The following is a 27204-nucleotide window of genomic DNA, read 5'->3' on the forward strand; positions in this document are numbered from 1 at the left end:
TTTTATGTATGTTTATTATGAGAATTTCTGTTTTGTTGAGTTTCACGCTCTGCAATTTCACCAGATGTTGTTTGAGACAGTGGATTACTGAACAAAACCCGCTAACAAAACAGAGGTTTTTGAATATAAAGAGGGACTTTATCGAACAAAACAAACATTTATTGGGTAACTGGGAGTCTTGTGAGTGCAACCACATGAAGATCAAAGGTAAGTGATTAATTCTATCGCAATTTCTGACTTTTGTTACTTCTCTACTTGGATGCTTACTGTTTGTAATGATTTGTCTGCTTGGCGCTGTTCTCAGATAATCGCATGGTTTGCTTTCGCCGTTAAGCCTTTTTGAAATCTGACACCGTGGTTGGATTAACAAGAAGTTAATCTTTAAACCGATGTATAACACTTGTATGTTTCATGAATTTTTATAATGAGTATTTCTGTTTGTGAATTTGGCGCTCTGCAATTTCACTGGATGTTGGCCAGGTGGCACGGTAGCATCCCACACCCCCTAGAGAGGTTAATGTCACAACGTATGAAATCCTGTTCCAGTGCGCTCAGGACCACAGACTGGGGGGGGAAGGTTCAACAGGACAACCACCCTAAGCACACAGCCAAGACAACAATGGAATGGCTTCGGGACAAGTCTCTGAATGTCCTTGAGTGGGCCAGCCAGAGCTCGGACTTGAACCCGATCAAACATCTCTGGAGAGACCTGAAAATAGCTGTGCAGCGACACTCCCCATCCAACCTGACAGAGCTTGAGACAATCTGCAGAGAAGAATGGAAGAAACTCCCAAATACAGGTGTGCCAAGCTTCTAGCGCCATACCCAAGACAGCTCGAGGCTGTAATCGCTGCCAAAGGTGCTTCAACAAAGTACTGAGTGAAGGGTTTGAATACTTAAGGAAATGTGATTAAATGTTTTTTTAATTTGAATACATTTGCAAAAAATTCTAAAAGCGTGTTTTGCTTTGTCATTATGGGGTCTTGTGTGTAGATTGATGAGGGGGGAAAACAATTTAATCAATTTTAGAATAAGGCTGTAACGTAAAAAAATGTGGAAAAAGTAAAGGGGTCTGAATACTTTCCGAAAGCATTGTATATACAAAAGCATGTGGACACCCCTTCAAATGAATGGATTTGGCCATTTCAGCCACACCAGTTTACGACAGGTGTATAAAATAAAGCACACTGCCATGCAATCTCCATTGACAAACATTGGCAATAGAAAGGCCTTACTGATGAGCTCAGTCACTTTCAACGTGGCCTCATCATAGGATGACACCTTTTCCAACAAGCCCTGCTTGAGCTGCCCCGGTCAACTGTAAGTGCTGTTATTGTGAAGAAGAAACGTCTAGGAGTAACAACAGTGGTGGCAGGCCACACAAGCTCACAGAACGGGATCGTCAAGTGCTGAAGCGTGTAGCATGTAAAAAAAAAATCAAAATAAGTCTGTCCTCAGTTGTCACACTCACCACCGAGTTCCAAACTGCCTCCGGAAGCAATGTCAGAACAATAAATGTTTGTCGTGGGCTTCATGAAATGGGTTTCCATGGCCGAGCAGACGCACACAAGCCTAAGATCACAACGCCAAGCGTCGGCTGGAACGTCATTCTATAGCTAGAGGACTCCTGTTATCTCCAGGTGTGATAAGAATCATTATTTTGTCTTTATCTGCTGTGGTCTAGTACTGTCTCTTTGCTATCTAAGGCCATCTACTTTAAGTGCTGCGTGAACTGCTGACTGCTCATAATTTACAGATAGTTGTTGACACAACCAGGGATTGTCTGCCTTCGACTCTCGCTTTCCCCTCCTTGCCTCTTGTCCTCACCCTTTCCCAATTCCCTCCCACTCACAAGGCAGGCAATACACTTGACCTCATCTTTACTAGAGGCTGCTTGCCTACTAATCTCACTGCAACCCCCTCCAGGTCTGTGATCACAACTTAGCTTCCTTTTTCTGTCTCCCTTTCCTTCAACACTAACCACTCAGCCCCTACGCAGATGGTCATGCGCTGTCGCAATCTTCGCTCTCTCTCCCACTACCCTCTCCTCTTCTATCCAATCATCTCTCTCCCTTCTGCTAAATCCTTCTCCCTTCAGTGTCCTGATTCTGCCTCTTCAACCCTACTCTCCTCCATTTCCGCATCTTTGACTTGCACTGTCCCCTTTCCTCCCGGCCCACTCGGCTCTTCCCTCCTGCTCAGTGACTCATTGCGACCTTACAGAACAGGGCTGCGGACATGGAGGAAAACGAAACTTTCAGAGGGACTATCATCCTTTCACTCCCTCCTCTTTACCCGCTGCTAAAGCCACATTCTACCACTACATTTCAAGCCTCTGCCTTTTTACCCCTTTTTCTCCCAAATTTCGTGATATCCAATTGGTAATTACAGTCTTGTCCCATCGCTGCAACTCCCGTACGAACTTGGGAGAGGTGAAGGTCGAGAGCCATGCGTCCTCCAAAACACGACCCTGCCAAGCCGCACTGCTTCCTAATACACTCCTCGTTTAACCAGGAAGCCAGCCACACCAATGTGTCGGAGGAAACACCGTCCAACTTGCGACCGTGTCAGCGTGCATTCGCCCGGCCGGCCACAGCAGTTGCTTAACCCTCCCCTAACCCAGATGACACGGGGCCAATTGTGCGCCGCCTCATGGGTCGACACATCCCGGGATCGAACCCGGGTCTGTAGTGACGGCTCTAGCACTGCAATGCAGTGTCTTACCCTGCCGCGCCACTCAGGAGGCCCAAGCTTCTGCCTTTAACCCTAGGAAACTCTTTTCCACCTTCTCCTCCCTCCTTAATCCTCGACCCCCTCCACCCTCTCTCTCTGTGGACAACTTTGTCAACCACTTAAAAAAAAAAAAAGGTTGATGACATCCGCTACTCATTCACTCAGCCTATTGAGTCCATTGGTCTCACACACACAGAACTACCCTACAACTTGACCTCTTTCTCCCCTCGATCTCCAGAAGACATCCTGCGACTAGTGAGGTCTGGCCGCACGACAACATGCCAGCTCGACCCGATCCCCTCCTCCAGACCTCCCTTCCCTCATCAACTCATCCCTGACCACTGGCTGCATCCACTGACTTCAAAATGGCCCGAGCTGCTCCCCTCCTACAGAAACCAAAACTCGACTTTTCAAAAACCAAAGTCCTTTATCCCTTCTTGACCCTAACCAGTCAGGCTTCAAGACGGATCACTCAACCAAGACTGCTCTTCTCTGTGTCACGGAGGCTCTCCGCACTTCAAAGCTGACTCCCTCTCCTCTGTTCTCATCCTCCTAGATCTATCCGCTGCCTTTGACACCGTGAACCATCAGATCCTCCTCTCCACTCTCTCAGGGCTGGGCATCTCAGGCTATACACACACTCTTGGATTGCATCCTACCTGGCAGGCCGCTCCTACCAGGTGACGTAGAGGGGATCTGTGTCTGCACCACGTACTCTCACTACTGGTGTCCCCCAGGTCTCAGTTCTAGGCCCTCTCCTCTTCTCTCTATAAACCAAGTCACTCGGCTCCGTCATTTCCTCACATGGTCACTCCTATCATTGCTATGCGGATGACACTCAACTACCCCGTCTGAAACCCAGGTGGCGACACGGATCTCTGCGTGCCTGACAGATAACTCAACATGAATGTCGGCCCACCACCTCAAGCTCAACCTTGACAAGACGGAACATGCTCATTCTCCCGGGTAATTCCTGCCTGGAAAATACCTCTCCACCACAGTTGACAACTCCAGTGTCACTCTCGCTGGGTGCAAAGAACATTGGTGTAACCCTGGACAACACCCTGTCATTCTCTGAAAACATCAAAGCAGCGACTGCTCCTGCAGGTTCATGCTCAACAACATCTGTAGAGTACGACCCTACCTCACGCAGGAAGCGGCACAGGTCCTAATCCAGGCACTTGTTCTCTCCCGTCTGGACTACTGCAACTCGCTGTTGGCTGGGCTCCCCGCATGTGCCATTAAACCCCTCAACTTATCTAGAACGCAGCAGCCCGCTTGGTTTTCAACCTTCCCAAATTCTCTAATGTCACCCCGCTCCTCCGCACACTCCTCTGGCTTCCAGTTGAAGCTCGCATCCCACTACAAGACCATGGTGCTAACCTACGGAACAGGAACTGCCCCTCCCTACCTTCAGGCTATGCTCAAACCCTACACCTCAACCCGAGCACTCCGTTCTGCCACCTCAGGTCTCTTGGCCCTCCCACCCCTACGAGAGGGAAGCTCCCGCTCAGCCCAAGCTCTTCTCTGTCCTGGCATCGCAACGGTAGAACCAGCTTCCCCCTGAAGCTAGGACAGCAGAGTCCTTGCCCATCTTCCGAAAACATCAAACCCTACCTCTTCAAACAGTACCTTCAACAATCCTCCTCACCTCAACCCCCTCACAAAAAAACAAAAATTTACAAAAAGAACACTTAACCAGCACTTGCACTTGACCCCCACCCCCCTTTCTAGCTCTGACAACTACGTTAATTGAGGAGAAATGTATTTTCTATGCCTGTGATGTGGTTGTTCTACCTAGCCATCTTAACCTCTCTGGGCTAGGTGGCACCAAATCGTCCCACCTACGTAACAGCCAGTTGAATCCTGTGGCGCGATTGTCAAATAGCTTAGAAATGCTATTACTTCAATTTCCCAAACATATGACTATTTTACAGCTATTTAAAGACAAGACTCTCGTTAATCTAACCACACTGTCCGATTTCAAAAAGGCTTTACAACGAAAACAAAACATTAGATTATGTCAGCAGAGTACCCAGCCAGAAATAATCAGACACCCATTTTTCAAGCTAGCATATAATGTCACATAAACCCAAACCACAGCTAAATGCAGCACTAACCTTTGATGATCTTCATCAGATGACAACCCTAGGACATTATGTTATACAATACATGCATGTTTTGTTCAATCAAGTTCATATTTATATCAAAAAACTGCTTTTTACATTAGCATGTGACGTTCAGAACTAGCATACCCCCCGCAAACTTCCGGGGAATTTACTAACAATTTACTAAATTACTCACGATAAACGTTCACAAAAAGCATAACAATTATTTTAAGAATTATAGATACAGAACTCCTCTATGCACTCTATATGTCCGATTTTAAAATAGCTTTTTGGTGAAAGCACATTATGCAATATTCTAAGTACATAGCCCAGCCATCACGGGCTAGCTATTTAGACACCCAGCAAGTTTAGCCTTCACCAAAATCAGATTTACTATAACAAAAATGTTATTACCTTTGTTGTCTTCATCAGAATGCACTCCCAGGACTTCTACTTCAATAACAAATGTTGGTTTGGTCCCAAATAATCCATCGTTATATCCAAATAGCGGCGTTTTGTTCGTGCGTTCTAGACACTATCCGAAATGGTAAATCAGGGTTACGAGCATGGCGCAATTCGTGACAAAAAAAATCTAAATATTCCATTACCGTACTTCGAAGCATGTCAACCGCTGTTTAAAATCAATTTTTATGCAATTTATCTCGTAAAAAAGCGATAATATTCCGACCGGGAATCTGCGTTTCGGTAAACAGAGGAAAAAAACAGAAAGACGGGGGCGACCAGTGCACGCGCCTAAGCCCACTGTCCCCTGATCGGCCACTTGAGAAAGGCGATAATGTGTTTCAGCCTGGGGCTGGAATGACGACATTCAGCTTTTTCCCGGGCTCTGAGAGCCTATTGGAGCCGTGGGAAGTGTCACGTTACCGCAGAGATCCTTTGTTTTGGAAAGAGATGTCAAAGAAAGCCAATAAATGGTCAGACAGGCCACTTCCTGTAAAGGAATCTCTCAGGTTTTTGCCTGCCATATGAGTTCTGTTATACTCACAGACACCATTCGAACAGTTTTAGAAACATAAGGGTGTTTTCTATCCATATGTAATAAGTATATGCATATTCTAGTTACTGGGTAGGAGTAGTAACCAGATTAAAACGGGTACGTTTTTTATCCGGCGGTGTAAATACTGCCCCCTAGCCCTAAGAGGTTAAGCTAAATGCACTAACTGTGGATAAGAGCGTCTGCTAAGTGACTAAAATGTCATTTCAAATGTGGTATAAAGCTTGCCGCCATTGGACTCTGGAGCAGTGGAAATGCATTCTCTGGAGTGATGAATCACGCGTCACCATCTGACGGACGTATCTGGGTTTGGCGGATGCCAGTTGAACACTACCTGGCCCAATGCATAGTGCCAACGGTAAAGTTTGGTGGAAGATGAATAATAGACTGTGGCTGTTTTTCATGGTTCGGGCTAGGCTCCTTAGTTCCAGTGATGGGAAATCTTAACGCTACAGCATACAATGACATTCTAGACGATTCTGTGCTTCCAACTTTGTGGCAACAGTTTGGGGAAGGCCCTTGATAGTTTCACCATGACAATGCTCCCGTGCACAAAGTGAAGTCCATACAGAAATGGTTTGTCGGGATTGGTGTGGAAGAACTTGACTTGCCTGCAGAGCCCCGACCTCAATCCCATCGAACACCTTTGAGATGAATTGGAACACCGAATGTGAGCCAGGCCTAATCGTCCAACATCAGTGCCCGACCTCACTAATGCTCATGGCTGAATGGAAGTAAGTTCCCGCAGCAATGTTCCAGTGGAAAGCCTTCCCAGAAGAGTGGAGGCAGTTATAGCAGCAAAGGGGGGACCAACTCCATATTAACGCCCATGATTTTGGAAGGAGACGTTTGACGAGCATGTGTCCACATACTTTTGGTCATGTAGTGTATATTGGCATCTGTATGTGTCTCCCCCCAAAAAAACCCCACATCAGTCAGGCTCTACTAAACATGCAGCGTTACACATAGTTAATCTCACCCAGTTTCTTGGTGGGTCGTCTCTTGTTCTGCTGCTGTGTGTTGAAGGAGACGGGACTAGTGGAGTCAGGGGCGGCGCCAATGTTTAGCATCTCCTTCAGGGCCAGAGTTCCCTTCTACACACAGGAGAACCAACCAACCACAATTAGCCAACTGACCATACCTAACCAAATAACAACAGCACTACTACAACCAGCCACAAGGGAAGGAGCAGATCATTCTAATTTAAAAGAGTTTGAAGTGGGCCACTATAGCATAACACCAACCAGTGAGTACAAGTACCCACCATAGCAAATGACTGCGGAGAAAGCGGCTCCTCTGTTTGGCTCGTGGGCTCTTTGGCTGGAGGGGGTGGAGTTGACTCGTTGCCCTTGGAGATCTTCAGGTTGGCGATCAACTCCTCGAACTCTGTCTGCTGGAGACAGGTGGGTAAGATTGTGTGTGTGTGTGTGTGTGTGTGTGTGTGTGTGTGTGTGTGTGTGCACACGCGCGTCTGTGTGTCTCTGTGTACCTTCTTTGTAGCGTTCTGAGCAGGAAACAGAGAATTGACATCTTCGTTTCTCTTGAGGAGTCTGATACTTCCTGTAGGACCCTATAAAACAACATGGAGTTTAACACACACACACACACACACACACACACACACACACTCTCTCTCCCTCACAGAAGTCATACTTGCACATTGAGATCTTACAACAAAAAGAAGAATACAATTATACTCAATATGCATCTTCATTGAGTTGTATTAGTTGGTCTACACTTACAACTTAGACTACACTCACAGCCTTCCACTTGTAATAAGCAACCCTAGAATGAAATCTGCTTTTGCAAAATGCATTTTATTGACTAGTTTCAATTCATTTGTAGTCCTGATTCCTGGCTATGCTGCCGGCTGAGGATGAGGCCTCTGTTCTGCTATTGGTCTACAGCTGTGGGTGATGATTGGAGTTGTAGTTCTCCACTTCCTGAGCTGCTGGGATCTGTAGTCTCCTGATGGTGGCCTGACAGGGTAACAGCCTCAGAGGTGTCACATGCTTGAAAGAACAGATGTTTAAGGGAGTTTATGTAATGATTGTTGCGCTAAAAAACTTTTACTGAAGACTTTTGACTTGGATCACTAGGTTTTACACAAGCAACTATCCTGCAAGTACTTTGTTAATACAGTTTGAAAAACTGCATTCTTCTCAAGAAAGACTGGATGCAGATACTGAGTGGCAGAGTTAAAGAGATAAGGGTACCTTTGCATGGCAGGTTAGAGCTAAAATAATGTAGTGTTTCTAACCTGCTGTCCAGACAAACACTGATCTGAGGTCAGACCCTAAAGTCCGCATCAAAGAGCTGTGACTCAATGTTTAGGGGTGTAAAGTTCAATGGTTAGGGATGAAGGGACAGAGGGGTTTTTCAAGTTCAAAGGTTAGATAAAGTGGTGACTCACAGGTTTGGGAGGTTGCGGTTGTTGACTCTGGGGTTGGTTCCTGCCTTGTTGCCCTTGGAACTGCCCTTCCTTCCCGGGAGACCCTGTACCCCAGGCAGACTTACCCGACTGGGTACGGACACACAGAGATGGTCAGGTGACACAGCCAGGAACAAGGTTGATTGCAATGCGAGCATGGTGACACTGGTACAACCTTATGAATGGACTCACATTGTCTTGTTGCCAGTGAGCTGGTGGTTTCTGGGGCATTCCAGAGCTCTGCAGAGACTGCCACACGTTACTGAACTCCTCATCTTTACCCTGCAGTCACACACAGAGCGAGAGAGACAAAATGTCAAAAATATAAAACAATTAGTGTCATTTCCCCAAATTTGAAACCCTTATTCAAGGTTTCAAAGACTTCTCTGATGAGGATAGGCTACCAGTCCTGTTGGGGGAGGACGCAGAGAGCTGTGGGTTGGCAGCGCACTACATTGGGGCGGCAGGTAGTCTAGTGGTTAGAGCGTTGGACTAGTCACCGAAAGGTTGCAAGATCGAATCCCCGAGCTGACAAGGTACAAATCTGTTGTTCTGCCCCTGAACAAGGCAGTTAACCCACTGTCCCTAGGCTGTCATTGAAAATAAGAATTTGTTCTTAACTGACTTGCATAGTTAAATAAAGGTTAAAGATGAGTATCTGACAGACCAACCGATGTCCTCTATGCTTACTGTTATTGTTCAATGTTATTTTGACCCTTGATTACTTATGTTGCTGTGTCAATATTGATTATTATTAGTACAAATATGTTAATATTGTAAATCTCCAAAGTAAGCGTTGGCAATACGTACATTGTTACGTCAAGCCAATTAAGCAAATTGAATTTAGAGAGCGAGAGAGAGGGGTTACACACCACACACAAATAAGGAATTGTATACAGTAAATCCCACAAAGAGAGACAGACACAGACACAGAGACAGAGACAGCCAGACAGAGCGAGCGAGCCAGACAGAGACGAGCCAGACAGAGCGAGCCAGACAGAGCGAGCGAGCGAGCCAGACAGACAGAGCGAGCGAGACAGACAGACAGAGCAGAGCGAGACAGACAGACAGAGCGAGCGAGACAGACAGACAGACAGAGCGAGACAGACAGACAGAGCGAGCGAGCGAGCGAGCGAGACAGAGCGAGCGAGACAGACAGACAGACAGAGCGAGCGAGCCAGACAGACAGCCAGCGCGAGCCAGCCAGCCAGACAGACAGAGCGAGCCAGCCAGACAGACAGACAGACAGAGCGAGACAGACAGAGCAGAGCGAGACAGAGCGAGCGAGACAGAGCGAGCGAGACAGAGCGAGACAGAGCGAGCCAGACAGACAGAGCGAGCGAGACAGAGCAGAGCGAGCGAGACGAGACAGAGCGAGCGAGACAGACAGACAGACAGAGCGAGCCAGACAGACAGAGCGAGCGAGACAGAGCAGAGCGAGCGAGACAGAGCAGAGCGAGCGAGACAGACAGAGCAGAGCGAGCGAGCCAGACAGAGCGAGACAGAGCGAGCGAGCCAGACAGAGCGAGACAGAGCGAGCGAGCCAGACAGAGCGAGACAGAGCCAGAGCGAGACAGAGACAGCGAGCGAGACAGAGACAGAGAGAGACACAGACACAGAGAGAGACACAGACACAGAGAGAGACACAGACACAGAGAGAGAGACACAGACACAGAGAGAGAGACACAGACACAGAGAGAGAGACACAGACACAGAGAGAGAGACACAGACACAGAGAGAGAGACACAGACACAGAGAGAGAGACACAGACACAGAGAGAGAGACACAGACACAGAGAGAGAGACACAGACACAGAGAGAGAGACAGACACAGAGAGAGAGACAGACACAGAGAGAGAGACAGACAGAGAGACAGACAGAGAGACAGACAGAGAGACAGACAGACAGAGAGACAGACAGAGAGACAGACAGAGAGACAGACAGAGAGACAGACAGAGAGACAGACAGAGAGAGAGAGACAGACAGAGAGAGAGAGACAGACAGAGAGAGAGAGACAGACAGAGAGAGAGAGACAGACAGAGAGAGAGAGACAGACAGAGAGAGAGCAGACGGGGGAGACAGACAGAGAGAGAGAGACAGACAGAGAGAGAGAGACAGACAGAGAGAGAGAGACAGACAGAGAGAGAGAGACAGACAGAGAGAGAGAGACAGACAGAGAGAGAGAGACAGACAGAGAGAGAGAGAGCTTACCTTAGGTTTCGGTTTCTGGCTCGCTTTGTGTGCAGAGTTTTTGTTGCCCTGAGTGTCTGCCCTGAGAATGTTCTGTCTGCCGTTCTGCTGCTGAGAGACGGAGGGAGAGAGAAAGGTTGACATCAAGAGGGAGGGACAGAAAGAAAAGTAGGCAAATGTGAGGAACAGAGATAAAAAGTTGGAGGCTATTCATCTTGATCTATGCTGGTTACTCTGTGAGTGGTTAGGCCAGTTTCTAATGAGCACATGGCTCTACTCCAGTCCAACCTGTGTGGATATGAAGGGTGATCGCGGTGAGTGGTTCAGACCGACCATCTGTCCTTTGTTGTGCTGATGGGAGGAGGCAGGCTGGGGCTTGACGACGGCAGTCAGTTTGTGGAAGCCCTGCTCTACACGGCCCCCGTGGCTCAGGTTAATTAAGGCACAGGGGGGCAGCCTGTAGCCACGGCCCGCCGCACACCTAGAGTAGGAAACACACCAGAGTCAGGCGGGCTACAGTCACCCAGATACAGGATCACAACCACACAATAGCCAGTCACAAAAACTCAGGTACTTAACGTTAAAAAAACACACACGATGTAATAGGAAACATGCGGTTGATGGAGGTTTGAAACACTTGACATAGGGCCTATATGAAACACAGACATGAGGCTGTACCTGATAGTCAGTCCACCAGCAAACTCTTCATCGAAAACAACCTCATACAACACCTCAGCCTCCCGATCAGCTGCCACGGGAGAGAGGTTAAACATCAGTTTAGAGACTGTTCAAAGACGAGAGGGTGACCGTGTGTGTGTGTTGTACAGCGCATTCGGTAAGTATTCAGATCCCTCGACTTTTTCCACATTTTGTTACAGCCTTATTCTAATATGGATTACATTGGGTGTTTTTCCCCTCGTCAATCTACACACAATATCCCATAATGACAAAGCAAAAAACAGGTTTTTAGAATTGTTTGCAAATGTAATATAACTGAAATGTAACATTTACATAAGTATTCAGACCCTTTACTCAGTACTTCGTTGAAGCGCCTTTGGCAGTGATTACAGCCTCGAGTCTTCTTGGGTATGATGCTGCAAGCTTGGCACACCTGTATTTTGGGGAGTTTCTCCCGTTCTTCTCTGCAGATCCTCTCAAGCTGTCAGGTTGGATGGGGAGCGTCGCTGTACAGCTATTTTCAGGTCTCTCCGGAGATGTTCAAATCGGGTTCAAGTCCGGGCTCTGGGTGGGCCACTCAAGGACATTCAGAGACTTTTCCCGAAGCCACTCCTGTGTTGTCTTGGCTGTTAGGGTCGTTGTCCTGTTGGAAGGTGAAACTTCAACCCAGTCTGAGGTCCTGAGTGCTCTGGAGCAGGTTTTCATCATGCATCTCTCTGTACTTTGCTCCGTTCATCTTTCCCTCGATCCTGACTAGTCTGCCAGACTGAAAAACATCCCCACAGCATGATGCTGCCACCACGCTTCACCGTAGGGATGGTGCCAGGTTTCCTCCAGACGTGACGCCTGGCATTCAGGCCAAAGAGTTCTATCTTGGTTTCATCAAACCAGAGAATCTTGTTTCTCATGGTCTGGGAGTCCTTTAGGTGCCTTTTGGCAAACTGCAAGTGGGCTGAAGAGGGTTAAACCAAGGCCTTATACCTTTTAAAGGGTTAATAAATGATGTTATGATAAACTGTAAGGTCTCCTCTTCAGGGCACCTCTATGTGTGTGTGTTAAAACCTGTTTTTGAGTGTTGTGACCTTCAGACATTATCAGAAGGCGTCTACATTCAGACTCCTGTCTGGATCCCACCGTGGTTATTCTGCGGTGGTAACCACGCCTGGTTTGTCACAGGAGATTTCAAGGCTGCCACAGACCTGATGAAACCAGCCACCTGTCAGAAGATGCTTAGACTCCTTCACATTGTTATGGCCCTGTACTTGTGATGAAAGGTCAAGTTCTCGGTCAAACCCACTTCTGAGCTTTGAATTGCTGACAAGATGGTTACTGCTGTCAGGGGAGGTTAGATTTATTCAAATGTTGTTGCCAGGGAAACTCACGCAAGGAGGACTGGGAGAGGCTATATGAGTTACAGGATGTCTTAGACATTTTGCAGAACTTGGGGAGAACTATCATACTGTTATAGAGTACTCTGTACCAACTTCAGCCTACAATTGTATTACTAAAGGAGTATTTTAATAATTAAACAAAGAGTCTGTTTCCTTTCCATTACTACGGTATGTTTGATAATTATATAGACCTGATCATTTGTTGAAGAAATTGACCAACATTTTGGCGAGCTTGCCAGGAGCGAGTGACCACTTTGCTCGACTGACCATTGATCCACGTGCAAGCACAACAAAATGACAAGGTAAGCAGATGCCTGTTATATCTAAAGTCTGTCATTTGTATAGCACGCTGTGGTTAATGAGTAATTCTGGCAAGTAAGTGGCGACTCGCTGTTAAATTTATATGAACCTACATTTCTTTGTAATAGTGGAATAATTGAAAGTGTGAAATGATTGTGACAACCCGTGGGAGGAAGCACAGACCACCTAGATGGAAATAGGTTATAAATTCCTGGGTTATATGTTTATTATTGTGAGACTTGGTGATAGGTTCAGGGTAAAATCCCAAGTATAAACGCTGATTGTTGAGATTGTGTGAGACTTGGTGATAGGATTTAGGGCAAAATTCCAAGTATAAACGCTGATTGTTGAGATTATTCTGATAAAATATTCTGTAATTGTTCTATGTATTTTGTAATTGTTCTATGTATCATGTCTTCTGTGTGTGATGGCTGGATGGTGGGACATTAAATCAGGAGTTAGTTATAATCAATATAACGCCCGTGTATTTGAATTAACTGAGTGGACATTCGGATCAGATGCTGGAAGAGTTGCCTGTGGGGGTATAAACCTTAATGCATACACCCTTGCTGTATCAGGAAATAGACCTACCCGTGTGTTACTGACCCATGTTATTTTAAAAAGAAATCGTTTTGAAGTAATAGTTTCTCCCTTGGAAGGAGAAGATTATCACAGAGATACCAGGATTGTTGTGGAGGTTACACCAAAGGTTATACCAGCTATAAATCTTGAACCCTTTACTTTTTCGTGTCGCTCCATAGAGGACGATTATTTTACACCACCCATACATTACATGGTATTCAGTTATCGTTTACTTATCACCCTGCTTTAAATTAACTTACGCGAGTTAAGGGATAGACTATAAACAGCGTTATTTTGCATTCATGCATCTGTATTCACATTACACGTAGAGCCTAAAAAAAATAAAAATAAAAATGTGTGTCTGAGGGGCCGGTCGCAATGAAACCCGCCACCACCCTACAGTTTTTAATTGGGAAATACCCCACTATGGAAAAGGACTTAACCTGGGTTTTCATGAAAAGGCATGATTGGACGAAGGACGCCACTGAATATAGGTTGGCCTTACGGACGGGGTCATTTAATAAAACCAAATATCAACATGTGCAGGACATCGTGAAAAGAAGACAGGAAAATAAGACTAGGGTGAAGAAAAAAATAAATCCACCCTGTTTTCTATGACTGCTTTGTCAATGTTAAAAACAGAGGGTAACCTATTCTGGACTCAACAGAAAGCGACCCGTTTAAAAAACGAATTGACAAAGATTAAAGACCCTGCCTCCGTCAAGACTGAGAAGTTTCCTCTAGAACACAGCGCCCCATCACCCCCTCCCTACTGCGGAGATAGGAATTTCTTCACTACACGCAACGAACTAGTCGCTCCAGGTGATAATTCTTCTCTACAACCGGCAAGAATGTATCAAGAACTTGGAGAAATATGGAATGATACCAAGACACAGTCAACACCCCTCTACCCTAGAGTTGCCACAGCAAAGGACCTCATGGCAGCTCAAGACAAAGAATGTGCTGAGAGAAATGGATAACACTGTTGAGGTTATCAGACAAGATCGTAATGATGAAGATGAAGAGCAAAGTCTAAGTGGTAATCACACAGTGAATGAAGAGAACAGAAGAGAGGAAGAAGAACAGATACGACTGAGCAAGGAATATGAAGAAAAAATGAAAACTGAACAACACAGGAGACAGTGGAAAGAAAGGAGGAGAGAGGAGGAAGAACGTAAACTATTGAGATTTTTATTTTATTTGATGCTAACAATGAAGAGAAGAGCACTCAAGCGCGTGCTGCCGGTTCACAGAGTATGCAGCAACAGCTGGATCGCTCGAGGGTAGAACTAAGGCGCTTATTAAACATGGTGCAAAGTGAGGTAGAACTATTACAGAGTGAATTTAAAAAACATACAGCCCTGGACATCTCAGAGACTGGCGATGAAAAGGACGGAATGGATGAAGACACAGCCAGGTGAAGATGACCGTCCCGTGGGAACTTACCCTCTGGTGATAAAGACTTAACCACGGAGTTTTGGGGACTTGGACAGAGCAGCGAAACAATTGCCCCGCATCACTGCTGGGCATGGAAAAAGATGAAGACTGAAGAAAAAGCAAGGAAGACTGGAATTGACACACAGCTCAAGGCGGCCCAACTGGACAAAGGAAAAACCAACAATCTTATGGTGGCTGTAAACCCAGCTGCTCTGCAGCAGCAGCCTCCTCCACCACTTGCTCCACCGTTTACCCAAGCACCTGCTACTCAGTTCCCTGCTCAACCATCTGGTAACCCACAACCATATGGGAACCCACAACCATATGGGAACCCACAACCATACCTACCACCACTCAGACAACCGCTGGTGTGCTGGTACTGCGGTGTGGCAGGTCATATGAGAAACATGTGCCCACAACAACCACAGCAGCAGCAGCCACCCTGGCAGCAGAGAGGAAGAGGTCAATGGCGAGGGAACGCTGGCAGAGGGAACTTCCAAGGAGGACGAGGCGAGAGATCGGCCTTTACAGGACAGCCTCAACTTGGCTTTTCTCAGACTCAAATCAATGAATGATCGACAACATGGATGGCCCCAAAAGTCTCCTGTGACAAACCAGGCATGGTTTCCACTGCAGAATAATCAACAATAGGGATGCCCTGACCCCCTTTTCCAGTGTTCCCAGTACATATTTCCGGATAGTACCAAAGAACCAATCATTACTCTGAAGGTCAACGATCAAGAGGTACCATTTTTAATAGACACTGGAGCTCACACCTCCAGCACTGGATCTACAGGCCAACACCTCGGCCTGGGACTCACATCTAAGTCAGTGAAGATGGGAGTCGATGCGATATCTCAAAAGCTGTACTGGACTGAAGATACAACAATTGACCTGGGGGAAGGTAATACTATTAAGGCTCCCTTTCTGACCTCTCCGGCCACTCACGTTAGCCTACTGGGTAGACATTTTCCTGATCAAGTCCAACATGATTCTAAGGCCAGGCCTGACCTTTATGATGATCCTCTTGATCTCCCTGACGTTACTCTCTTTGTTGACTGCTCTGCCTTTATTGATAGGGAGACTGGTAGGAAACATGCAGGGTTTGGTATAGTCTCACTAGGTAAGTCATTGATGATTGAACAGCCCTTGCCTGAACATTTCTCAGCACAACAAGCTGAGCTTCTAGCACTTCCTGAAGCATGTCAATTAGGTAGTGGTTTGAAGGTTAACATTTATTCTGACTCTGCATACACCATTGGCGTTTGCCTGTCTTGGATAGGGGTTTGGAAAGGTAGGGACTTTTTAATTAACGTGTCTGGGACCCCTATTAAAAACCGTATACAGACTGAGGCCCTGCTTGAAGCCATGTTGCTTCCAGCCCAGTTGACTATTCTTAAGGTCCGAGCCCACACAGGCAACACTGACAGCATCAGTTTAGGTAATGCAGCTGCTGATGCTTCTCACTGCCATACTCATGCTGTTATGCTTTCCTCCCTGTGTACATCTGAAATCACTGATCTGGACCAACACCGGGCTGTGGATGCACTTAATCACCCTTTGTGGGAGTCTAGAGGCTGCTCCAGAGGTCCTGATGGCCTGTGGAGGAAATCACTCTCTGGCAAACCAGTTCTGCCTCTGCCTCTCGTCTCCTCTGTGTGTCACATGGCCCACAGAGTGGGCCACACGCCAAGGGGGAGATGGTTAGACTAATATCTGACACCTGGTTTTGTCCAAATATGATTGAAATTTTCAAAACACATGTGTATAAATGTACTACATGCATGCACTAGTGTACCCCCCTGAAACCAGGGAAATTTCCAGCGCCGGCTGGCCGGCCCGTTCACCCATTTAGCTATGGATTTCATAGACATGAACGAAAAGAAAGAAAGAGATACTGTCTGGTAATAATTGACCGTTTTACCAGGTGGGTTGAAGAATTTCCAACCGTGCACTGTGATGCCAAAACGGTAGCAAAACTTCTGGTAAGGGACATCATCCCTAGATTTGGTATTCCGAAAGTTCTCGCCGCAGACAATGACACCCATTCACAGGAGATGTGGTTGCACAGGTGGCTGCCCAATTGGGGATAGCTCAGAAGTTTGTATCTACCATCCACAAAGTAATGGGATTACTGAGAGGGCTAATCAAACCATAAAAGGGGGGCTTGCCAAAGCATGCCACTCCACAGGGAAGTCATGGGTAGAATGTCCCCCCTTAGTCCTGATGAAAATGCGCAATAGTATAAACCACAGGAACAGGGCTTAGCCCACATTAGCTCTTAACTGGCCGTCCAATGAACGTTCCTTTACACAGACCAATGACTCCAAAACTGACTGACCTGACTGCACTGGATGATGATTTGAGTAAATATATGAAGGAACTAACCCATGCTGTTCAGTCTTTGTATTCCCAATACAAGAAGGCCCAGGAAGTTCCAGAACAGGGCGACCCAGACAGCCTGCCTGTTGATGTTTGAGAATGGATCAAGCTGAAGGTCCACAAGAGAACATGGAACCACCCCAGATGGATGGGCCCATACCAGGTCATCTCAGCAACACCCACAGCAGTGAAGGTCCAGGAGCGCCAGGGGTGGCACCACCTATCGCACTGCCAGAAGACATCCCAACCATCATAACAGATAAGAGTACACACCCAGACGTTGTTACACACGACCACTATGGTCACATTGTTAAAAACAAAACTTGGGGTCAACCTTTAAGGTACATGTTTTTGGTGCTTCTTATTCTGCCCCAGCAGTCTCTGCTCAGAGGAATAGAGATGAAGGGGAACCAATTGAAAACCAGTAATCAATGGGTAAACATGGTCCAGAACCTGAGTAGACGAGCCACGCCAACTGATTCGTATGTAGTCATTTTGAAAAACCCTCAGAGTCAGAGTGAGTTGTTTGGATCAAATGTCGTAGGTGATTGAATTAACAACATCGTCTACTCCATGTAGGCCCATATGAATTTGACTATTGCTGGTTTTGCCCTTCTTTCAACTGATGTTCAGAATCTTAAAGCTGTTACAGCCAGGACTAGCCTGGCATTAGACTACATCCTAAATAAGGGGGGGGGGGGGAGGTATTGAAGGGCCCTAAATTCTATTTCCCCCACTGAATGTGTTAGGGTTCTCCCTGACTCTGATAATATGACAGAGATTTTGAAAGAATTAACACAGTTGGCTGACACCTACACCCCCACAGGAGACGACTCCTGGTTCCCATTTGGGTGATTGGAAGATAACTTAAATCCTAACTGGCCTATTTTAGTCCCATTATTGGCCCCCGTGCTTGTTCTGCTAATGTGCATTCTGTGCAGCTGGCAAATGTGTACTTCATAAGGCTATGCCAGGCATGTTTATGCTTTATGTTCCTCATCCCTCAGATATTTCTATCCTCAATCTCTTGAGGATTGCTTGCAATCTAATGCACCTTTTATGGATGTTTCTCATAATTACTATGCTTGAGTTGATTTGCTTTTGTTGAGGCCTGGTGGCCTCAAAGGGGTGGAATGAAGAGGGTTAAACCAAGGCCTTATACCTTTTAAAGGGTTAATAAATGATGATATGATAAACTGTAAGGTCTCCTCTTCAGGGCACCTCTGTGTGCGTGTTAAAACCTGTTTTGAGTGTTATGACCTTCAGACACTATCACAAGGTGTCTACATTCAGACTCCTCCTGTCTGGATCCCACCGTGGTTATTCTGGTTTTCTGAGAACATAAGGCTGCCACAGACCTGATGAAACCAGCCACCTGTCAGAAGATGCTTAGACTCCTTCACATTGTTATGGCCCTGTACTTGTGATGAAAGGTCAAGTTCTGGTCAAACCCACTTCTGAGCTTTGAATTGCTGATAAGATGGTTACTGCTGTCAGGGGAGGTTAGATTTCTTAAAATGTTGTTGCCAGGGAAACTCACGCAAGGAGGACTGGGAGAGGCTATATGAGTTACAGGATGTCTTAGACATTTTGCAGAACTTGGGGAGAACTATCATATACTGTTATAGAGTACTCTGTACCAACTTCAGCCTACAATTGTATTACTAAAGGAGTATTTTAATACTTAAACAAAGAGTCTGTTTCCTTTCCATTACTAAAGTATGTTTGATAATTATACAGACCTGATAATGTGTTGAAGAAATTGACCAACAGGGCTGTCGTGCCTGTCACTGAGGAGTGGCTTCCGTCTGACCACTCTACCATAAAGGCCTGATTGGTGTAGTGCTGCAGAGATGGTTGTCCCTCTGGAAGGTTCTCCCATCTCCACAGAGAAACTCTGTCAGAGTGACCATCAGGTTCTTGATCACCTCCCTGACCAAGGCCCTTCTCCCCTGATTGCTCAGTTTGGCCGGGCGGCCAGCTCTAGGAAGAGTCTTGGTGGTTCCAAACTTCTTCCATTTAAGAATGATGGAGGCCACTGTGTTCATGAGGACCTTCAATGCTGCAGAAAAATGTTGGTACCCTTCCCAGATTTGTGCCTCAACACAATCCTGTCTCTGAGCTCTATGGACAATTCCATCGACCTCATGGCTTGGTTTTTGCTCTACAATTAACTGTCAATTGTGGGACCTTAGATAGACAGGCAGATAGACAGGCAAACACCTGTCTAAGTCCAATCAATAGAATTTACCACAGGTGGTCTCCAATCAAGTTGTAGAAACATCAAGGATGATCAATGTTAACAGGATGCACCTGAGCTCAATTTTGAGTCTCATAGCAAAGGGTCTGAATACTTCTTACACCACCGTTCAAAAGTTTGGGGTCACTTAGAAATGTCCTTGTTTTTGAAAGAAAAATCACCTTTTTTGTCCATCAAAATAACATCAAATTGACCAGAAATGCAGTGTAGACATTGTTAATGTTCTAAATGACTATTGTAGCTGGAAATGGATGCTTTTTTAATGAAATATCTACATGGGTGTACAGAGGCCCATTATCAGCAACCATCACTCCTGTGCTTCAATGTTACGTTGTGTTAGCTAATCCAAGTTTATCATTTTAAAAGGCTAATTGATCATTAGAAAACCCTTTTGCAATTATGTTAGCACAGCTAAAAACTGTTGTCCTGATTAAAGAAGCAATAAAACTGGCCTTTAGATTAGTTGAGTATCTGGAGCATCAGCATTTGTGGATTTGATTACAGGCTCAAAAAGTCCAGAAACAAAGAACTTTCTTCTGAAACCCATCACTCCATTCTTGTTCTGAGAAATTAAGGCTATTCCATGCGAGAAATTGCCAAGAAACTGAAGATCTTGTACAACGCTGTGTACTACTCCCTTCACAGAACAGCGCAAACTGGCTCCAACCAGAATAGAAAGAGGAGTGGGAGGCCCCGTTGCACAACTGAGCAAGAGGACAAGTACATTAGAGTGTCTAGTTTGAGAAACAGACGCCTCACAGGTCCTCAACTGGCAGCTTCATTAAATAGTACCCGCAAAACACCAGTCTCAACGTCAACAGTGAAGAGGTGTCTCCGGGATGCTGGCCTTCTAGGCAGAGTTCCTCTGTCCAGTGTCTGTGTTCTTTTGCCCATCTTAATCTTTTCTTTTTATTGGCCAGTCTGAGATATGGCTTTTCCTTTGCAACTCTGCCTAGAAGGCCAGCATCCCGGAGTCGCCTCTTCACTGTTGACATTGAGACTGGTGTTTTGCGGGTACTATTTAATGAAGCTGCCAGTTGAGGACTTGTGAGGCATTTGTTTCTCAAACTAGACACTAATGTACTTGTCCTCTTGCTCAATGCTTTTCTTTCAAAAACAAGGACATTTCTAAGTGACCCCAAACTTTTGAACGGTAGTGTACGTAAATAAGGTAGCTTTTTTTGTTTGTAATAAATTACCAAACATTTCTAAAAAACTGTTTTCGCTTTGTCATTATGGGGTATTGTGTGTAGAATAATCAGGGGGGGAAATAATTTTATCCATTTTAGAATAAGGCTGTAACGTAACAAAATGTGGAAAAAGTCAGGGGATCTGAAGACTTTACCGAACGCACTGTATATGAGAGAAATAGTGAGTGTGTGCGTGTGCGACCACTCACCTGCCTTGATGCCGATGACGGTTCCCCTGAGGCCGAGGGGGACAGAGAAGCTCTCTCTGACGTTGACCACCCGGTCAAACAGGTGGTACTCTGCATCCGGGTCAGGGACCACACCGTGCTGCTGCTCTAAGGGCTGGAGGGAGGGACACACACACACAGGTTAGAGAGGTGTGGAGTTGGAATTGTTGGAACTCTGGCTCCAAACACAGCGCAAGGGTTCAATGTCATTTTCACTCCCTCTCTAGAAAAACACACACAACAACGGAAACCGGAAAATGACGAACTCACCCTGAAGAGCAAATGTGGCTTCACAGTAACACGTACTTTCTCGTTGCTCTTCTTCACCTGAGAAACAGACAGAGGTAAGAGTCACTACATGAAAAGAAAGTAGATTAGTCACTGACAGTAAAGGAAGGGCTTGTTGAGTAGTAGTCCACATAGGCATCCATCTATATTATTAATTGACATAAAAACGAGGGTAGAGAGGCGATTTAGTGATAGAAAAGAAAGCGAGTAGGAGTAGAGAAATGATCGACAGAGAGATGATTGACGGACAGAACAGCTAAATGATTGACGGCCCAACAACCGAGTTACCTTAGCCTTCACCACCTCCTCCTCGATCCGCTCCACGATGGCCTTGTCCAGGATCTGCAGGTCACATGACGCGCGGGCGATGTCGGCGACTGGGTGGGTCTTCAACCAGGAAGTGATCTCCTTCACCTTCTCCGCGCTGCCCGTAAAACCATCCCCATCAAAATCTTCAGTATTCCTACAACTGTTATGATCTACCTCTGCCTTGTTACATATATTAAATGTCCTCCAAGTGTTTTATATGAGCGTTTAAAGGCCCAATGCAGCAGTTTTCATCTCAATATCAAACCATTTCTAGGTAACATTTCAGTACCTTACCGTAATAGATGTCCATTAAAATAAATTGTCAAAAAGAAAAACATTTCTCAAGCAAGTATTTTGGTAGGACAGTCGGAGTGGTCAGACAAGATTTTATTTTTATTTTTTTTAAGTAATTTTGACTGCACTGGGCCTTTAAGAAAACTGAACGCAAGTCTTGAGTAAGTGTTACACTCATAACAGTTAAACCTGTATGCTTGTATGACAGTGTAAATTATGATTGTTGAGTGCATGAATGTGAGTGTAAATCTTAAAATGCGAGTGTATGAGTGTTACCCGTTCTGGTACTCCGCGGGCCAGATGTCGTCCTCGTAGAAGACATCGTCGTGACTGTTCCTGGACACCAGGTCAAACACCTCAGAGAACCTACAGGAGGAGACAGAATGCAGGTTACACACAAATAAGAACACATGCACACGTTCGCAGTTTCACACATACAGACAACACAGTTTCATAAATGCAGAGAAAAACACATAAGGACACACACACACACACCTATCCAGGTACTCAGACATCAGCTCCTCCACAGCGTCAGAGTAGAGCCACTCCTTCTCAGTTCTCTTGGTGTAACCTGGCACCTCCTCATTCTTCTTATTGAACTTCAGGTTCAGACCCACGTTAGCCTTCTGCTCCCCATGGGGACTAAGGGAAGGAGAGCGCGTCACATGGTTTATTAAACCTACACGGCTCTGGTCAAAAGTAGTACACTAAATGGGAAAAAGACTTCCATTTGAAATGTGTTCACTCACTTCTTCTTGGATCCTCTGCCGACGAAGATGCTGCCGGAGAATCTGGAGACGAGGTAGCTGGTGATGCCGAGGCGAGAGGCCAGAACGTAGCCGGGACTGTACTTCACACAGTATTTCTACCAGGGAAGGGCGGGAGTAAGCTTAGCAACGGCGCACATGTTTGGTCATGTGGGCAGGCGAGGAGGAGTGTGAGAGAGATGTCGTTCTGAAAATGACTTACATGCTGGTTCTGTATTAAGGCTTCCATCGGTGGTTCACAGGGAACCGTGAACACCACCCACACTCGTCCCTCTTTGATGACGTCACTAGACTCCTGCACCTGTATGTCCAAGAGCAAATCATGTTATTGAAAAGGCAAAGATGATTTGCAATGCAACAGATTAAGCCCTCCAAAAATGTCTAAAACATCACATAAAAATATTATTTCTCTATATCACATCTAAAAGCGCATACATTTTACGTTTTGTTTTCACAAATATTTATTTTCAAGACTACATATTCAAATTCAGCAATTCAAATTCAAGGTCACAAAAAGCAGCAAGCCTAAACCCCTAATGTGTACCAGTACTCTTCAAGTCCCCGCCATACTGATGATTCCAAGTCAATAAGGAAGTGTGAAAGGCTCAGACAGGAAGTAGAGCGGTACAGACCTCTCCCATGGTTCCGTAGTAGGGGTTCCCCACCATGAACACTGTGGTCGTCGGGGGAAACAGCTCTTCCAGGGTCTGGAAGCGAGTCGACGACGAGTCAAAGGCCTTGATATCCTGAGAGAGAGAGAGCGCAAAGGAGGAGAGAGCGCAGGAGGCGAGAGGAGAGCGAGCGCAGGAGAGAAGAGAACGAGCAGAAGAGGAGAGCGAACGAAGAAGGAAGGAGAGAGAGAGAGGAATGTGTATATGCGTGTGTGTCTTCCTATGTGCATTCCTGTGTCTGTACGCGTCTCTGTACGTGTGTCTACCTTGACGATGGTCTGGTAGGCGAAGGGCATTATCTGCTTGGACCACTGTTTCTCCAGGTGCACCTGTCCGCTCTGCCCAGGTACATACTTCCTGCCTGTCAGCAGCTGGGCATACAACACCACCGCCGTCACATTCACCACGATGCCCTTACGCTTACTGAAACTGACAGGAGAAGAGATTGAGATGTATTTAGGTAAGGAGGAGAGAGGTCTGCCAAAGTCCCCCTAGGCCAAGTGGTCTTATCAGCTCTGACCACAATGGGACTTCTTGGTTAAATAAATGTTAAGGGAAAAAAATACTAAAATAGACACATAGGAAGGCACTTCTACCAAAGAGGATGCCGAAATCAAACACATACACACGACCTTCACTGAAAAACTCTTACCCTTTGATAACAAAACGTAGGTTTTTAACAAACAGATCCTTACTGCTCAGTGATGCCCTGGACATCCTTCACCCAGTCCTTCTGCTCCTTGTCACTGAGGTAGGTGACCTTGGTGGGGGGAGGAGAGTCCCGGTCATACAGCTTCTGCACTCCCGCCAGCTCCTCCAGGGAGAACCTGAGAGGGAGGGGTGTGATGGAGGGAGAGAGGGGAGAAGAAGTAGGGGGAAGGAGTGTTTGAGGTAGACCGATGAATGTCGACGACTCGGTTGTACTTCAACGTAACGGTCGAAAGAGAAGTGAACGAAGGGCAGAGCCAGAGGCGTAAAGGGTTTAGAGTGGCGGTTCGGGTGGAATACTGTCATCTATTTTAGGCACGAGTAGAACAGAGCGTGGCTCTTACTTGCTCTCCCCGTCAGACACTGCTACCACCCTGGCCTCCTCTAGATGGGGCCAGTTGACAAACACAGAGCAACCCAGGACCAGGGCCGCCACATCGCCACACACCTGAGAGAGAGAGAAACAACATCTACCGTTTCTGCTGAAGACACAGACCCAACAGTCATCGGCTCTTCATAGAAACAAGACCGTGTGCTCGCATCTACACTCACGGGTTCCTCTTTGCTACGTGTGATCTCCAGCATCATGTTCTCTCCTCGGCTGCTCTGCTGGAACACCACCACTCCGTGCTTCTTCTTATAGAACTATAAAGACAGGAAGGAGAAAAAAAAACACACACCTACATTTGAAACATACACAGAAGTTTTCCGATGCTAAGACGGCCAATGTAAATGCAGCCACGTAAAAAAAAAATCTCCTGGTTTCAATGAGACCTCAGTTCAGAGGGGTTTGTACTACGACGTGAGATTGAAGAGCGAGCTAAACGTTGGTCAACTCTCGGGTTCAAATCGAGATAGCCGTTGACATGAGCTGGTCTCACCTTTTTAGCCAGGTACATTTCTATGGCAACGAACCCTTCAGAGCTAACCTGCTCTGTGGCAGGCTGTTTATTCTGAATGAAGTGTTTGGGCCTCGAGGCGAGGACCAATCAAATTTGGCTCCCTCTTGCAAAGAGTACGTCATCGTCCCGTTATTCTCCGGACCATATCGTTCTACACATTTAGTAACGAACGGATGCATTTGAAACTCCACGCGATAAGTATTTTGGAGGGGGGGGAAAGGCCCGTACATTGATAAACACACCAAAGACCATAAACAATACTTGTAAGAAAGACAGCACTTCCAATAGCCCATTTCCCAACATAGCCTGCTGAATTTGCAGGGTAACTTCTCTTTCATTGTGATTGTCGGGCAAAATGAAAATGTGACACCGACTCGCCCACGGATTGACGTTCTAGCCTCGTCTCAATAAAGAGTTCATCGTTCGACATAATGGAACGTGAAGCTAACTGAAGATGGCTAGCTTTAGAAAATCCTCAAAACAGATCTAGCTTGTATACCTCTCCGGCCACACTTCGGGGGCTTGGATTAATGAGTGACCGATTCCGTAACTAGATCTTGAGCTTGCAGCATCTTTATTGACAAATCATCTTGGGACTGTTGGCCACCTGTGCCTTGTGTGCAGACTGACTGTGTGGTGTGATTAGTGGCAGACTGACTGTGTGGTGTGATTAGTGGCAGACTGACTGTGTGGTGTGATTAGTGGCAGACTGACTGTGTGGTGTGATTAGTGGCAGACTGACTGTGTGGTGTGATTAGTGGCAGACTGACTGTGTGGTGTGATTAGTGGCAGACTGACTGTGTGGTGTGATTAGTGGCAGACTGACTGTGTGGTGTGATTAGTGGCAGACTGACTGTGGTGTGATTAGTGGCAGACTGACTGTGTGGTGTGATTAGTGGCAGACTGACTGTGTGGTGTGATTAGTGGCAGACTGACTGTGTGGTGTGATTAGTGGCAGACTGACTGTGTGGTGTGATTAGTGGCAGACTGACTGTGTGGTGTGATTAGTGGCAGAACGCTGTCAGCGTGTTTCGTGAACAGAGACGCGGCACATGATATTATCGTGTATCATTTTATTCTACGTTTTGCGTTGCTCTCGGATCACGTGTCCCCGATTCACACTCCGTTGTCGTCTCATTGCCTGTCGGCCCGTCTATTGTACCTTGTGTCTGATGTGCTGCAGGGTGGGGAAGCCGAGGAAGTACAGCTGGCTGCTGTTGTCGCTGCGCCCCACGTGGCTCAACGACACGTGCCAAGCGTCCATGGGAATCGGTGTCACCCTGGAAACCACCAATCACATTACAGTATCTTAGCCTCGTGGAAGTATTGTGTTCAGTGTGTGTGTGTTTGTGTGTGTGTGTGTGTGTGTGTGTTCAGCGTGTCTCACCTGACATGGCAGTGCATGATGTTGGGGAACAGGTCAGGCAGGGTGGAGGTGTAAGGGTAGTCTAGCTCAGCGTCGTAGCTGTACACAGCACACTCTGTGTGGCGGTTACGGGCCTTCTCAGCCTTGGTCATGTGATCGTTATAAGGCTCCATCGCAGCGAGCAAACATCTCTGGAAAGGAAAACACGCAAATAAGTAACGCCAGAATAAAAAGACACAGGGGGATGAGGTAGGTCACTGAATGATGTCTGTGTGCACCTCGTCGATGAAGGGGATGAGCACCACAGCCTCCCACTCCTGCTGTTTCCCGTTGAGGTCCGTCTTGAAGTCCAGAGGGTAATACTCAATGATGCTAGAATTCTCTGATGTCATCAGGTGCTGTGGACAGAACAGAACGGAGGTATCGGAAGTGGGTGTGTTATGAGAAAGTGTGCATGTCATAGGTCACCACAATGCTGCTAAGCAGGTCTGTATGTGTGTGCTACCCTGTAGCTCTGGGGAAGCAGGTCTGTATGTGTGTGTTACCCTGTAGCTCTGGGGAAGCAGGTCTGAATGTGTGTGCTACCCTGTAGCTCTGGGGAAGCAGGTCTGTATGTGTGTGTTACCCTGTAGCTCTGGGGAAGCAGGTCTGAATGTGTGTGTTACCCTGTAGCTCTGGGGAAGCAGGTCTGTATGTGTGTGTTACCCTGTAGCTCTGGGGAAGCAGGTCTGTATGTGTGTGTTACCCTGTAGCTCTGGGGAAGCAGGTCTGTATGTGTGTGTTACCCTGTAGCTCTGGGGAAGCAGGTCTGAATGTGTGTGTTACCCTGTAGCTCTGGGGAAGCAGGTCTGTATGTGTGTGTTACCCTTATGTGTGTGTTACCCTGTAGCTCTGGGGAAGCAGGTCTGTATGTGTGTGTTTACCCTGTAGCTCTGGGGAAGCAGGTCTGAATGTGTGTGTTACCCTGTAGCTCTGG

The 27204-nt window shown here is 46.5% G+C and overlaps 1 protein-coding gene across 4 annotated transcripts in view; it reads right to left on the reverse strand.

Annotated features, from left to right (window-relative positions):
* Positions 1-27204, reverse strand: part of LOC106568870 (5'-3' exoribonuclease 1) — a 36794-nt gene that overhangs the window by 3552 nt on the left and 6038 nt on the right. For 2 of the 4 annotated variants that reach the window (XM_014139625.3, XM_014139622.3), the window contains exons 14-36: positions 26507-26626; positions 26250-26419; positions 26025-26142; positions 24513-24605; positions 24305-24408; positions 23948-24079; positions 23519-23681; positions 23214-23327; positions 22784-22882; positions 22564-22679; positions 22310-22456; positions 22091-22180; positions 21500-21635; positions 21194-21250; positions 20906-21038; positions 11155-11224; positions 10765-10957; positions 10498-10587; positions 8480-8569; positions 8270-8377; positions 7346-7426; positions 7121-7249; positions 6836-6950 (exon numbers count right to left, since the gene is read on the reverse strand). In XM_014139625.3, the coding sequence (XP_013995100.2) occupies positions 6836-6950; positions 7121-7249; positions 7346-7426; positions 8270-8377; positions 8480-8569; positions 10498-10587; positions 10765-10957; positions 11155-11224; positions 20906-21038; positions 21194-21250; positions 21500-21635; positions 22091-22180; positions 22310-22456; positions 22564-22679; positions 22784-22882; positions 23214-23327; positions 23519-23681; positions 23948-24079; positions 24305-24408; positions 24513-24605; positions 26025-26142; positions 26250-26419; positions 26507-26626 (2668 nt within the window). The remainder of the gene's footprint in view (positions 1-6835; positions 6951-7120; positions 7250-7345; positions 7427-8269; positions 8378-8479; positions 8570-10497; positions 10588-10764; positions 10958-11154; positions 11225-20905; positions 21039-21193; positions 21251-21499; positions 21636-22090; positions 22181-22309; positions 22457-22563; positions 22680-22783; positions 22883-23213; positions 23328-23518; positions 23682-23947; positions 24080-24304; positions 24409-24512; positions 24606-26024; positions 26143-26249; positions 26420-26506; positions 26627-27204) is intronic. The other 2 variants (XM_014139624.3, XM_014139623.3) reach the window with 2 other exon arrangements.

The sequence above is a fragment of the Salmo salar genome, chromosome 14 (genome assembly GCF_965601325.2).
Source record: "Salmo salar chromosome 14, fSalSal1, whole genome shotgun sequence".
In the NCBI taxonomy this organism is placed as follows: Eukaryota; Metazoa; Chordata; class Actinopteri; order Salmoniformes; family Salmonidae; genus Salmo; species Salmo salar.